The sequence below is a fragment of the Euphorbia lathyris genome, chromosome 8, assembly GCF_963576675.1.
Source record: "Euphorbia lathyris chromosome 8, ddEupLath1.1, whole genome shotgun sequence".
Lineage (NCBI taxonomy): Eukaryota > Viridiplantae > Streptophyta > Magnoliopsida > Malpighiales > Euphorbiaceae > Euphorbia > Euphorbia lathyris.
Window position 1 is genome coordinate 53,147,596 of NC_088917.1, and position 14,147 is coordinate 53,161,742.

The 14,147-nt window shown below is 33.2% G+C and overlaps 2 protein-coding genes across 5 annotated transcripts; one reads left to right on the forward strand and one right to left on the reverse strand.

The window, feature by feature from the left end:
• Positions 1-3,875: 3,875 nt before the first annotated feature.
• Positions 3,876-5,864, forward strand: LOC136202254 (BTB/POZ domain-containing protein At2g24240-like). Its single transcript, XM_065992763.1, has one exon. The coding sequence runs from the start codon at positions 3,887-3,889 to the stop codon at positions 5,600-5,602; it is 1,716 nt and encodes a 571-aa protein (XP_065848835.1). The 5' UTR covers positions 3,876-3,886; the 3' UTR covers positions 5,603-5,864.
• Positions 5,813-13,800, reverse strand: LOC136202255 (omega-6 fatty acid desaturase, chloroplastic). 4 transcript variants are annotated; one of them, XM_065992768.1, is made up of 11 exons: positions 13,562-13,800; positions 13,417-13,471; positions 11,557-11,795; positions 10,842-10,985; positions 10,557-10,708; positions 10,005-10,127; positions 9,697-9,874; positions 9,366-9,484; positions 8,777-8,891; positions 8,496-8,694; positions 5,813-5,983 (listed from the first exon to the last, which is right to left on the reverse strand). In XM_065992768.1, exons 1-10 carry the CDS (start codon positions 13,598-13,600, stop codon positions 8,533-8,535), a joined length of 1,326 nt encoding a protein of 441 aa, XP_065848840.1. In that variant the 5' UTR covers positions 13,601-13,800; the 3' UTR covers positions 5,813-5,983; positions 8,496-8,532. The 4 variants fall into 4 exon arrangements, with proteins under 4 accessions (XP_065848840.1, XP_065848839.1, XP_065848837.1 ...); XM_065992767.1 differs by having other exon boundaries at positions 5,813-6,051; XM_065992765.1 differs by having other exon boundaries at positions 5,813-6,057.
• Positions 13,801-14,147: the final 347 nt, after the last annotated feature.

Here is a 14,147-nt window from a genome sequence, read left to right on the forward strand (position 1 = left end):
AACATTTAATTTAGTTTTCACACGTTTAAAATTTTGATAAAAAATATGTGTTGCAGTCGTAAATTTTCTTTATTTAAAAAAATAAAAGAAACAAGCTATGTATATAGATTAAAATAATTATTTGACTCTTATTTGAAAAAAAAGGGAAGATATTTATGTTGAAGAGAGTATAAGTAATAGTAGGGTTAGGGTAGTTACCTAACACATTGTGAAAAGAGGGATAGGGCAGAAGCAACTAACCCAATAGACAAACTAGAATTAGTAGTAGGTCTGGTCTCTTTGAGTTTAAGATAACCTCTTTTTAATTATGTCATCCACAACACAAGCAACCAATCAATTATTATTATTTTATTGCTCTTTTTTCTTTTTTCTTTTTTTTGTTAGAGAACCTCAAATCATACTTTTTCTCATCACATAATCATACCCCAATGCCCTCCTTTCTATGTTTTTTTAAAAAAAAAAAAATCTATTATCATAAAATTTTAATTTATTTTATCTGATATATTTTGATAGAATTATCATTATTTAGTCTTTTTTACATGATTTCTTTTTAAATAGTTTTTGCAATCATAATCAAGCACTATATATTTGCTATTTAGAGTAAATATATATATATATATATATATATATATATATATATATATAAAGAAAAAACACTAAAGGTATGGAATTCAATTTTTCTCTATTCCAAATATTTAAATTCATGTTCTTATAATTCACTCATAAATTTACAAGGTGTACTTTTTTTTTTAAGAGAAAATATCAATAGCATTAATCAGGATAATTATCCAATAAATTCGGAATAACAAATAAAGTAAATGGATTAGCAATGGAACATGCATTCCTGTCTAAAGCACGAGCTGCTTTGTTCGCTAACCTAAAATAATAAAAAAAAAACGTTAAAATCCGAGTGGTTAGATAAAAGACCTTTACGCTCATGAATTTACAAGATGTACTTAAATGGTGAAATCAATTTACATAATTTGTCAATTTACTTGTATTGTGATTATGCATATATATTTAATGATCTTAAACCATGATTAGTTATGTATTAATCATGTAAAATACCCATTATCTCTATTTACAACTTTACTATTTCGTAATCAAGATGAGTTATCTATTCTTACTATGCACTTTAAAAAAAACAAATAATTGTTTTTTTTAAGGAAAAGTATAAAAAAAAAATAAACATTATAGTTTCGCCGATTTCTAAAGACAGCTTCCTTGTTTTAAAAAGTTGTAAACATGGATTATGTGCTTTATGAAATTTGCAGTTACAGAATATGTGAGTCAATTTTTCAATCAAACAATACTTGTAGTTTAGTTAATTTACAAAATCGGACCTTGTATTTTAAGTAATTTGTAAATCGCTCATTTTTTTGGGTAAATAGTCATTACAATAATTTTTTGATAGAATTACTAAATTTATAAACCGCAAAAAGTACATAACTCCTATTTTCAAACTTTTAAACCACGGAAACTGTTTTTGCAAACCGATCAAATTACAAGATTTATTTTTATATATTTTTTTTGTAATGATAAAATGAAATACTTTATTTCTTTTATGATTAAATTTATCGTAAAAAATACCGTTATTCATAATAAATGAAATGTTAATGAATTGTTATTATTGTTGTTATAATTTATACAAGAATTGGCATTGAAAATTATTGTTAAATTTCTGAGTCTGGAATTTAAAAAAATGCTAAGAAGATATGGGAAAATGGGTAGAGTGAGAGAGAGAAGAAAAAAAAAAGGAAAGAAAAACTTATTCTTGTTTGTAATTTTCATAGAAGTAAGCATAATGTGCCGTCCATGCCCCGCAAAGTTATCAAACAGATCGCCGGTCTAATTTTGTAATATTGTATGGCCATTGACAACATAACTTGCTTTCTCATTTTTTATTTTTATTTTTTTTAAACTATGTAGATGGAACTAGGACTGACTCAACGTCATTTTTAAATTTTAAAGATTTTTTTAATCAGATTGAAAACTTGAATACAAATTAAATTATAATTTTTTAGGATCGAATTGAATTGTACAGTTAAAGGAAAGATTTTGATTTGATCACATCTAAGTGAATCTATATTTTACCGTCATGAAATTTGTGCATATACGTATACTTGTGAAAATAGAAAATTTTAATGAGCTCAATGTATTACGTATGATTGTGAATGGAATATGAGATAAAGCATACAACCTGTAACGATTCAGGTTCAATCAAAAAGTTATATATCTTCAACGAGTGTATAGTGATAGATTTGACACATGTCCATCAAACAACTATATACCTCCAATGAGTGTATAGAGTTAGAGCTCTCGAGTGTATTTCGATGGCACGAACTATTTGCAAGTATGAATGAGAAAGAAACAATGAATGTGTTCCATTACATGCGAGCAGGAAATGTTGAAAATATTTGATATGAATCAAATATAATTCACTTGTAAGGGAAATAAGTTGGATATAGGTTAAACTGATAATTAGCGTGAAGGCTTCGTTGGTGGCTATAACAGTTGCGTTCACATGGACCCTGATGACCACGTAAATTTGGTCATTCACCGTTAGATCTAGACGGATTAAATATAAGTTTTAGGATGTTTTGAATCCCCACCTTAAAATTTTAATCCGCCTATATCTAACGGTGAATGACCAAATTTACGTGGTCATCTGATAATTAGTGTGAAGGCCTAGTTGGTGACCATAAATAGATAACCACACCTCATTAACCTAATCATAATGGACAAGATTCGAAAAAGAGCTTTGTAGCCTCGTTTCCTCCTCTCCCATACACCTCCCTCTTTTCTGTCTCAATGGTGGTCTTAGTTCGTGGATCATCATGTCTTCTCCCGACTAATCTCAGCATACTTGATTCGTGATCGCCAACAGGGGCGAATCCAGGATTTCTCCCCATGGGGCAAACAATACAACTAAAATAATTTTTATCCAAAAAATAATAATTATAGAAAACCAAGTTCAAGTAAAATAGTAGCAGAAATATAAAATCAAAATTCAAGTAGGAGCAAAAAAAATACCAAAGCAGAAAGGCAAAGATCGGAGATGAAGTGCCGGACCAACGATCAACAATCCGATTACGGAGGGATTGACTGCCGATTTTGATCTAATCTTAGTTAGGATTAACGATTTCAATAACTCTAAATAATAAATAGGGATGGCAACGGGTACTCTACCCGCGGGTACCCAACACTACCCGACCCTAATGGGACAACCCGTACCCTGTATAAAAAGGTATAAGACGGGTATGGGATCAAAATCATTACCCGTTAGCGTAATGGGATGGGTATGGGAAGACTCCCTAGGGTACCCGGTACCCGTCATAAATTTTTTATATATTAAAAAATATTATTGTGTTTTAGATGTAAGATGCGAGATTTGAACACTAAACTTTTGTTCTTTAACCATTAAATGATACCACTAAACTATTTTCATTGATTAATGTTCAATTTGTTCAATTTTTAAATCGATCATTTATTAAATTTATACGTTGTTAAATTTGTAATATTTTTTATTTTATTTATTAATTCTTAACGGACAAAAATACCCGCAGATATCCGTGAATTAAATGGAAATGATATAGGATGTAAAACATATACCGGTGAGTAATTAAAAAATAAAAGGATAAAGGTTTAGGATTGGCCATCGCTAGGGTACACCACCGTAATGTATTAAGGCCAAAGGAATAGTCCGGTTCTGACGCTCACCAACCGAGTAGTGGGATTCCTATACAAAAGAAGACCATGACCATGGCATGTTAACCGTTGGATGAGTTTGAAAAAGAAAGAGCTGAAAGTGGATTGTGGAGGCCACCATAATTTCTTTTATATCTATAAAAGGCTCCCTTCTCTTGTGTGGTTGTTTGGGTCCATTATGAAAAAGAGACATGTAGACGTGAGAAAACAGATATATATTTCTTTCCTTTCACAATTAGCATTTCCATTTCCAAATACTCCTACACACAACAATATCTTCTTTCAAATTTTATCCCCCAATTTCCATTTTAATTCTAAATTATTTCCCCAAAACCTTCTTTCTTCTACATTTTTTAGCTCTTTCTTTTTTCTCATTTTCTGCAGCCACTTCCTCTTCCTCTTCCTCATACATACAACAAGACAACAATTCAATAATTCCCTCCAACTTTCTAGGATTTCTTTTTCTTTCTTTCAAACTTCAATCTTCTTTATTTTTCTATATCTTCTTCTTCTGAAATCTCCAATTCTACTTTCTCCATTTTCTTGGCTTCCAATGAAAATCCCCAAAGACAGAGTCGTCTTCAACGTCGGAGGCAGAATCTTCGAGACTACTTCCACAACCCTCGCCAACGCCGGCCGAAACTCTTTCTTCGGTGCTTTTTTCGATGATAATTGGGATTTCAAACAATCCATCAATGACTCCAACAGAAACAACGGTTTCTTCATTGACCGGAATCCCGATTGTTTCGGCGTCCTCCTCGATCTCCTCCGCACCGGCGATCTCCACATCCCATCTCATATCCCCGAACGACTCCTCCACCGTGAGGCCTCTTTTTACGGCCTCATGGACCACGTCAGGACAGCCAAATGGGGTCAATTCGACGGGAACAGACTCCGCCATTCCCGCTCTGTAACTGGCCGGGCACCAGGGGACGGGACAGCAATCCGCGCAGGGCCGGATGGTGGATGCTGTGTGGCGCATGGAAGCATGGTTCATGTATATGATTGGATGATGGAAGAACATCCGTCGATTAATTTGGATTATCAGCGAATCAACGATGTAGGTTGGGTTGATTCCGAAAATGTAGTTCTTAGCGCCTGTGAAAGATTAGGGCGTGGAGATGGAGGGATGGGATTGTTCAATAAGAGTACAGGTGAATTGAGGTATAAATTCCAGGTCTTCCATGAAAATCAATTGAAGAGCTATACAGCTGGAGCTTTAAGCACTAGTTCTGATTACAGAATTTTCAGTAGCTGCAAAGGAAGAAGCAATGAGTATGGAATTGGAGTTTGGGATCAAATTACAGGTAAACAGATTGATTTTTTCTATGAAAGTCCTGGTTGGTCTTTAGGTGATGCTGATAAACTGCAATGGCTGAATGGAAGAAATTGCTTATTAGTTGCAACTTTGTTCCCTAGAAAGGACAATTGTTACATTAGTTTATTAGATTTTAGAGAGAAGAGAATGGCGTGGTCTTGGTCTGATATGGGGGCTCCAATAACTGTGGATGAGAAACGGGTTCGAGACGCCATAGCTATGGAAGATTGTAATGCTGTTTGTGTAGTGAATGAGTATGAAGATTTGGGGTTTATGGATTTGAGGACAAGTGGAGGAAGTGTAAGATGGAGCTCGAGGAGCCGGTTGATGAAAGGTAAAATGCCTGATGAGCCTTGTTATCCTAAACTAGCATTACATGAAGGGCAGTTGTTTTCCTCAATGGATGATTGCATTTCTGTGTTTTGTGGTCCTGATTGGGTTTTAACATCTCGGCTTCGAAGGAGCTATGGCGGTTCCATTTGTGATTTTTCGATAGGCGGGGATAGACTCTTTGCTCTTCACAGTGAAGAAAATGTCTTTGATGTATGGGAGACACCACCTCCTCCTGTTATATGATTCAGGTTCTAAACTTTGAATCTTTTGCAGTTTTTAATGTTCTTACATTCTTATAACCTTAGATAGAGATTGGATTTCAGGATAAATATTATAGCTTAGGGATACTTAGCTGAAGAATTGAAGAATTTTGTGTGTTTGAGTGTGAGTGTGTGCATAGCCTTTAACTACAATATGCAATAAGAAGCTTGTATGACAGAACTGAAACTAATGTAAATGTGACATATTTGATACATTAATAGATGAAAAATACATATGATTGTTAGTTCTGTGAAGAGAAAAGTGGCCAAGTGTGAATTGTTGATTGTTTTGTCAATAGAAGATGCATATAATCATTGACAGTACTTTTTTTTCTCTTGATGACCTCTGTCTTGTTGTTTTGACCTATATATGCTTTCTCAAAGTTAGTTTTGTAATCTGGGATCTCACCAAATTCTTCACATGGTATCTGACTGTCCCTAAGAAAAAGAGATGATGAGCACATGTGAACAGTTTCAACTGCTACACTTATCATGATGAGTCATTTGCTTTCTTACTTTCAGGCACTTTCAGACAATTTCTTTTACTTTATTATTAATATCATGTACTTTGAATTAAATCCTCTATTTTTGTGGTGCACCAGATCTATTAATCCTGCTTTTTAGTATTAGTTTTCCTATTTGCATCATAATCAGATCTACTATAACTAATTGAAAGAGACTTGTTCTCAATGGAATTTAGTAAATTTGTGTACTTGCAATTAGTTGCAAGTAGGGTCAAGATTTAGCACGAAGACTTGCTCTTTTTTGCCTTTGAATTATTCAATTTCTGAGTTCTAATTACAGCCTATGCATCTATAAAACAAATACATTATGACATCCTCATATTGGCTTATCCTTTTAAGGTCTTTAACAGAAAAATAGCATTTAAGGACCCTACGAGTATGAAGAGAACAAATATGGAAAATGATATGACGTATTAATGCAAAAATAGAGATGTGACAAAATAATTACTTGTACAGAATCATAATACTGTGAATTTTATGAGTTTATCACATTGCATGTGAGAGCAGTTGAACAGCTTGCCAGATTTATTATTTATTTATTTTGCATTTTAATGAACTTTTATTTTATATTGTACAGTAATGATCATTGACTACATTATCGGTCCACCCTTTTATTATGAAATTCACTGCTTTCTTTCTGCTATTCTTGAAACTGAGGCTGCCTTTTAATATTTAATTGGCCTCTTTTTTAATGATTATCTAATGTTATTGTTGACTCATTCATTCACATGAAGTTTTCAAACTTAGTTTAATGGGGGAACATATTTCCTTGAATTAGACCCACTTGAGTTTCTGCTTCTTTACCTGTCTTTCTTTTATAATTAATGTTTTTAGTTTCTATCCATAACTTAAAAGTTCATCGTTGACTTGATACTTTCCAAGTTTCAAAAACACCACAAGTTCATTTTGTGCCAAAGAAAACAGAAAAAAAAAAAAGAAACAAATTCTTCTAAAACAGAAAAAAAAAAACAAATTCTTCTAACTCTTTATTTCATGTTCAAAACAAATGCAATAAATTACATCCATGGTCCCTCAATTTGTACTTACTAACATTATGAGCAATCAACTTAAGATTGGACTTTAAAAAAAATCACTCAATTTCACTCTTTATTTTCATAAAAAATTCTTATGAAAGTAAACGGTTAAACCGTCATTGATAATCTTAAATTAAAAAATCCTAAAATTAAAGTTTAAAGTTGTTTAGAGCCACATTTCTCATTTTCTGATTTTTTTCAAAAGCAATATCCTGTTTTTTTTTTTTTTTTTTACGTTGAGTGACCATAATGTTTAGTAAAGAAAGTTTGAGTAGGCATTGATATAATTTACCCAGACAAATCATTCTAACCAAAATTCAATAACAAATCTGTTCAGAATACCATAGGAGCATCTACATAAGCAGAAAAAAACGTAATATCTATTAATTTTATTAACACAACAATTTATTATGGTGGCATTTTGGTAGCTTCATTATCTATTATGATTTAAATGGCTTTTCTGAAAATGAAGTGGGAACTCAGGAACAATGATTTCATTTCTCTAGTACTTATTTTTCAAAACAATGAAACAAGATCCATCCAAAAACTGTATATATTACGAAATTGACACCTCATTAATTAGTTTATATTACACTGACTCATCCACTCAACTCATAATATGAAATGAGGTTTAAAATATTATTTCACCTGACTTACAAAAAAATGTTGGTGTTTGCATGCTGCAGTATTGATTTGGTTGTCAACCAGAACTATCACAAAAGGCTAAATTGAGCTTTTGATTGTACACAATGGAACCAAAAATTACATAATAAAATTCAAATGTGTAATAATTTGCAAAATAAATGGTAAATAAAATCCAAATGTTTACTAATTTATACACATAATACACTCGTTTTGTAATTTCCCCCAGTGCACAATCAAAAGCTCAATTCACAATTAACATTTATGTGTGATAGTCCAGTCCAAATTGGTTCACATTTTATTGATTTTGATAGGAAAATGTTGCCCAATCATAGGTCAAGGTGTAAACACAAACATTTTTAATAGGTCATAGGCCGCTAAACAATGCTTTACGCCTATGAAATGACCATATGAAGCTCTTATAGTTATGATCATCGTTGAAGGAAATTCATAATATATATATTGGTACAACCAACTTTCAAGAATCAGGGGCATCCTTTGATTCATATTTCTACACAATAAGATTTTTTTTTTATCTAACAGACAGGCAAAAGGCTGCACTTAAATTCCAAGAACATTCAGATATTATTGATCTTTCCTCTATCATATAAATAAATGGTTTTGAAAAAAGAACGTCAACATAAGCAAGAAGTTAGAAAAAACTGCAATTGCATACCTAATTTGAGAGAGAGAAATAGAAGATGAAAAAAGTTTCAAGCATAATCAGGCATCACTCTTTTGAGGAAGCTGACTGGTTGAGATTCTTGAGGAGCAAGCTCATCAAAACCAATGTAATTTTGTTCTTTGTGATAAACATGGCATACTGTCATTATTGTCTTCATCAATCGCCAATTCCATGTAGCTTCATTTGTATACTGTTCAAATCACAAATCATTCTTCCAATCATTCTGCTTTCAACTAACACTCTGCATATGTAGAAAAGTGAATGAATCTTACCTTTCCCCAATTCTCTTGAATAGACCTATGAGCTGCTGGAAGATTATAGCTCGGTATCCTCGAAGAAATATGGTGCGGAATATGGACATTTATATTATGACACAGGATCTCAATCCTACATAGTGAACAAATCAACAATTTCATATTCAAATTGCGAGAAGCAAGTACTAATTCTTCAAGCCAACAGCAACTAGTATCAGATTTTGGCATGCAAATTATTTTCTACAAACAAGGGTCATTTTTGTCCCTAAGGTTATTAGGGAAGCTCAATTCTTTCCTCATTGTACGAAACGACTAAATTTCCCCTTTGCGCAATTTTACCCTTTTTTCATCTGCATTTACTTAGAAAAGGAAATAATTGAACTAAATTTTCAATAATGAGGGTAAAATTGAGCTAAAGCTTCTAGCAGGGTGAAAAACTGGGCCATTATGTACGATAAGGGAAAAATTGATCTATTTCAGTCTCATTAATAGAGTGAAAAAGATTGAGCATTTCATCTGATGCCAAATTGCAAATAAAAAGAACCATAAGCCCTGGGGAAGTACAAAAGAGCAATCCCACATGCAAACATCAGAAAAGATGAATTACCAACGAGGGTAATCACAATGAACCGTTCCGTTTAGCTGTGCTTGAGCTGCATTCCATTCATCCGAGGATTTGAAAGGAATGTGAGGTGCTGTATGATGCACCATTGTGAAAGTACTCATCTACAAATATAAATTACAATTATTAGATTCAAGTGATAAAGTAATCAAGTAAGATATATGTTCCAATCCAGATTGTGTATTCATGCACATGCTTCACATGAAGCATACAAGTAATATAAAATAAATATATCACTGTAGAGACTGAACAATTCAAGGTATGCATTGGTTGCTGAATCATGACATAGTAATAGATGATTAGACAGCTGCATTACCCAAAAATGATAGCCCAACCATGGCATTAGCCAGAACTTGATCCATCCCGTGATCCCTGTTTGATAAATAATTAATGGCCATCCAATTGCCATGAATGCAAATACACATGCCAGACTAGTCTTCACCCTTTTAACTTCATTTTGTCTGAACTTTTTGATGTCAAAGTGGCAGGTCAACCTGTTAGGATCTCTACTAATGTTAGGAATATTACATTTTCAATATAAAATGAAGTTTGGAAATTACTAGCCCAAAGATAAATGGAAAATAAGCAGACACTAAAATCTCCACACCAATTATCGCAGCGTACCAGTGAGCTATAGACATCCACGGCCGGAAAGGACCATATCCATATATAAGTGCCTTGCGCATAATAGGAGATGAGTCAAATTCCTCTTTATCAACAGGTTGCCAAGCTGTATCCTCAACCAACCTATACGTAATGAATGAAAAGAATCGATAATTTAGAAGCCAACAGAAGAATGAAGTGTGCCAGATGACTTCATGAAGCAGGAAATCATATAAATTTCTGTGCAGCGCAGTGAAGTGCAACAAGGAAAAACCATTGGTGTCTTTCTGTATAAATCTTGAATATAACAAGTTTGCATAGCATGTGAAATATGCTTGTATAATAATACATGTATGTTGAATGCAATTGATTCATCCAAATAATGTGAAAGCATGAATTAAATGAACAATTTCAGCTGCAATTACAATACTGGATTCAGAAATCTAACATTCTAATAAAATGCTTGCCACATTGTACAAGAGCGATAATAAAGTAGCATGATCAACTTTGAGACTCATAACTGAAGTACCATGATAGAAATATAAAAGTTAAATACGAATAAGAGTTACAGACATGTTTGTTTTTGCATGATGCCTATCGTGCTTAAACCTCCATGGCTCGTATGGGTATATTAGGGGTAGAAAGGCTAGAGTTCCCACAATGTCTTCCAACAATTTGTTCTTTGAAAATGATTTGTGAGCACAGTCATGGCCTATAACAAAGAACTTGACAAAAAAAAAAAAAAAATTATAATAAGAACTTTGACAAAGATCTGATTTTTTTATTGGATACCTTTGAAAAGTAACAGAAAGAACGCCAAGCAAGGAAACTTGAAGCAAAGACATATATAGAACTAACCCCAGTAACTGCAGTTCCTGTCCACGCCCAAGCAAGAGGAAGTAGGTACCATGGCGCTTTTGATATCATGAGAAGTCCTAGTGCATATGAAGTGGCTGATATTAAAACTGTCTTCCATGCTTTCATATCATCAATCTCAAACACCTTACAACCAAAATTGGGAAAAGAAAGATAATAACCCAAGGCGTTAATGTTCAAATTTCATTAGCATGGATCAGGTCCACAATTCTTAAGAACCAACGATTTTGTTTTTGTTCAAATATTGGAGAGTTGACATTCTTTTAACGGTTTCTTGAAAGAAAGATCCTTCACAAACTCTCACTGAAGATTTTTCTGACTAGGAAGATCTGGAGAAAGTCTTCTCCTTCATCATTAATGTGAAAGAAGAGGACACTATCCAGAGTACCCTCATCAAACAACCCTTTTCCATGCCAAACTTATATCATAATTCCTATATATAATGTAAAGTGTAATACTAAGGAAGACATCAAAGTGTGTAGCATCATTAAACCCACATATTTTTCTGCTGATCGAACACGGAATATTTGGTTCAGAATCATGCCATTTAAATTTTTCGTCATTCAAGCTATACATTTTGGAAAAATATATAGTAAATAAGTTGCAACAAAGTAAGGTTACTTGAAAATAACTAAAGTTCCTACAATGAGAAACCAAATATAAACAAATGAAAAGTAGGGTTATTTCTTGGAATTACCTTCTTTGGCAGAGTATCGATGATTTCCTTTAACGTAACATGTCCAGGAAGTGGTTCAGCAATTTGCCTAAAGCCATAGTTTTCTGCCAACTTCTTTCTGTACTCGGCACTTTCTGCTGAAGATGGTACAACTGGAACAGCCACAGCTTGTACAGGTTTAGATTTCTTCAGGTGGAACAAATAGCTTTTCTGTTTATATCCCTTCTGAAGAAGCCTGTCCCATGTCAAGTGATGGATGCCTGTCTACCAAAAGAAGAATATATTAATGTGGCAATAACAGCATACAGAAAAAATATGCAAGTAGGAATTCTCCACAAGAATAGAAGCCCTGCACAGGATCAGTGATGAACAATGACTATATGCATTGCAAGCGCCAGTTAAGCTATCATGAAATGAGAATGTCAGAGTAGCACACTGACAGTTGGGAGTTTAGAAGAATTTATTTAGAATAGAAGAGAGAAAGATTGAGAGAGTAAGGAAAGGATAGTAATTCTCATTGATACCAATCCTTACAAATGTATGAAATAAATAAATAAAAGGAAGGACAGTACAGTACAGCTGACATGGCAGCTAGTACCATTCTACCGTTATCATTCCACAGCTGGAATAACAACCCTCTAACGAACTAGAAACGACAAAATAACAAGGCAGAATAATAAAACAAACAATGATAACAATAACAGAAATTAACTAAAACGAACTAGAAACGACAAAATAACAAGGCAGAATAATAAAACAAACAGTGATAACGATAACAGGAATTAACCAAGTCCCTAGGATAATTTCCTTTTCAGTCCTTCCATTTCTTACTTTTGCATTGACACGTGACAGAGATAAACAAAAAATATAGTATTAGAATTAAGATGCTTGGCAATCTTAATAGTTCGAAAAAAAAATGGAAAAAAGTTGAGGAGCTGACATTACTGAAATTTCCCAATAACACAGAAGAAACAACTATTGGATATCACATGTTAAATAATAACTCCAAGCTCCATTGAAATTTTAAAAAACTAATACCAAAAGTAGCAAACCCCATCTTTACATGTTTTCAAAAACATCGGTGGACTAACTATTGTTGAATGTGGAGACTGATTTTCTGCCTTAATGATGGATTATTGGCCGCGTAGCTGTTGGGAGTCCGAGGTCTTAGTGTGGGTGTGGACATAAGTCACATTGATCAAACCACGTAAATCCTTGTTTCTTGTGTAATTGTTTAATTTCTTATTCTTGTACTGCTCACTGCTCAGGCTCGTCTTTCAGTGTTTTATGTTCTAAGAATTATATCATGACTGGAGTTAAATGGTAGCATAGATGGAATTTTATTATCAGGAATCTTATGGCTACTTTTACTTATGCAACTTCTCAAAATTTCAAATATTTCATGTTACAATTTGGTTTTTTCCAAGTATATCCCAACATTTAATGTTGATTACAATATAATTAACAAAGCAATCAGTCTTCCAGGAATGTTTTAGTAAAAATAATACTATAACTAGGATATTTTAATGAGTTATTTAATCCAATTGTCACAATAAAGACATCCTTTCAATGAGGGAGGGAGGGAGGGAGTAATATGCAAAAAGTAAGAACCAAATTCATATGCAGTATTGTATCATGAGTTGACAATCAAATCCAGGTAATAAAACTATGCGCGTCTCAGGAAAAGAGAATGAAGAGTCTTTTAACAATTTAGTAATTCATCTAATTGTTCGAAAGAATGAAGTTATTCCTATCTCCGGAAAAGCATGAACTATAACGATTAAGATAACCAAACACAAGTGTCCACAGAAAAGAAATCGAAATCGAAAGCAAGAAGCTAGGAAGGCATGCAGTTCCAGAAAGAGAGAGTGATAACTATACCTGGAGAAAAATGTGTGGACATCTTGTGACTCCTAATGGACCTGGGTTGGGGACCCTGTAAATTAAACCCCATCAAACACTGTGCAACTGAAAAGAGAAAAAGGGGGAAATTATAAAAAAAGAAGGAAGGAAGTGGATATAATACCATGAAGAGGAAAACCGAATCAGCAACTGTGGAAGCCATGAATTCCAATAAATCCTAGACCTTGCTGCCGTTTTCAGGAAGAAGGTGTGAAAGAAGGGATGAGTGAAAGTTATATAGAAGAGTGGACTGAATTGATGGTTAAGGGTAGAGAGGGAATTGTGGACACAACTGTTTCGAAATTGTAACAGATTGGGTGCATACATACATCACTTGTCATATGCATTTTCGATAACTTTGAAGCTTTAATTCCACTCCCACCGCACCGCATCGCATCTTAACTTGTTGCCTTCTTCACCATACATGTCATTAATACATCACTAATTCTCAAATTGGTACAAATTATATGAAAAAATATAGCATTTTAACATATTAAAATGTATATTATTTTAAGTTATGAAATTGATACATGATTGTAAATAAGTTTAAGTAGGTTATTTTAATCTTTTCAAAAAAAAAAAAGTTGGTTATTTTAAAGGAATTAAAATGATTGATATAGGTTAGGTTAAGTAAGTCTAAGTGTTGTCGAGACAATCTACAATAGTTTTTTTTTTTTTTCAAATTCAACGAGTTTTTAGTGAATCATACT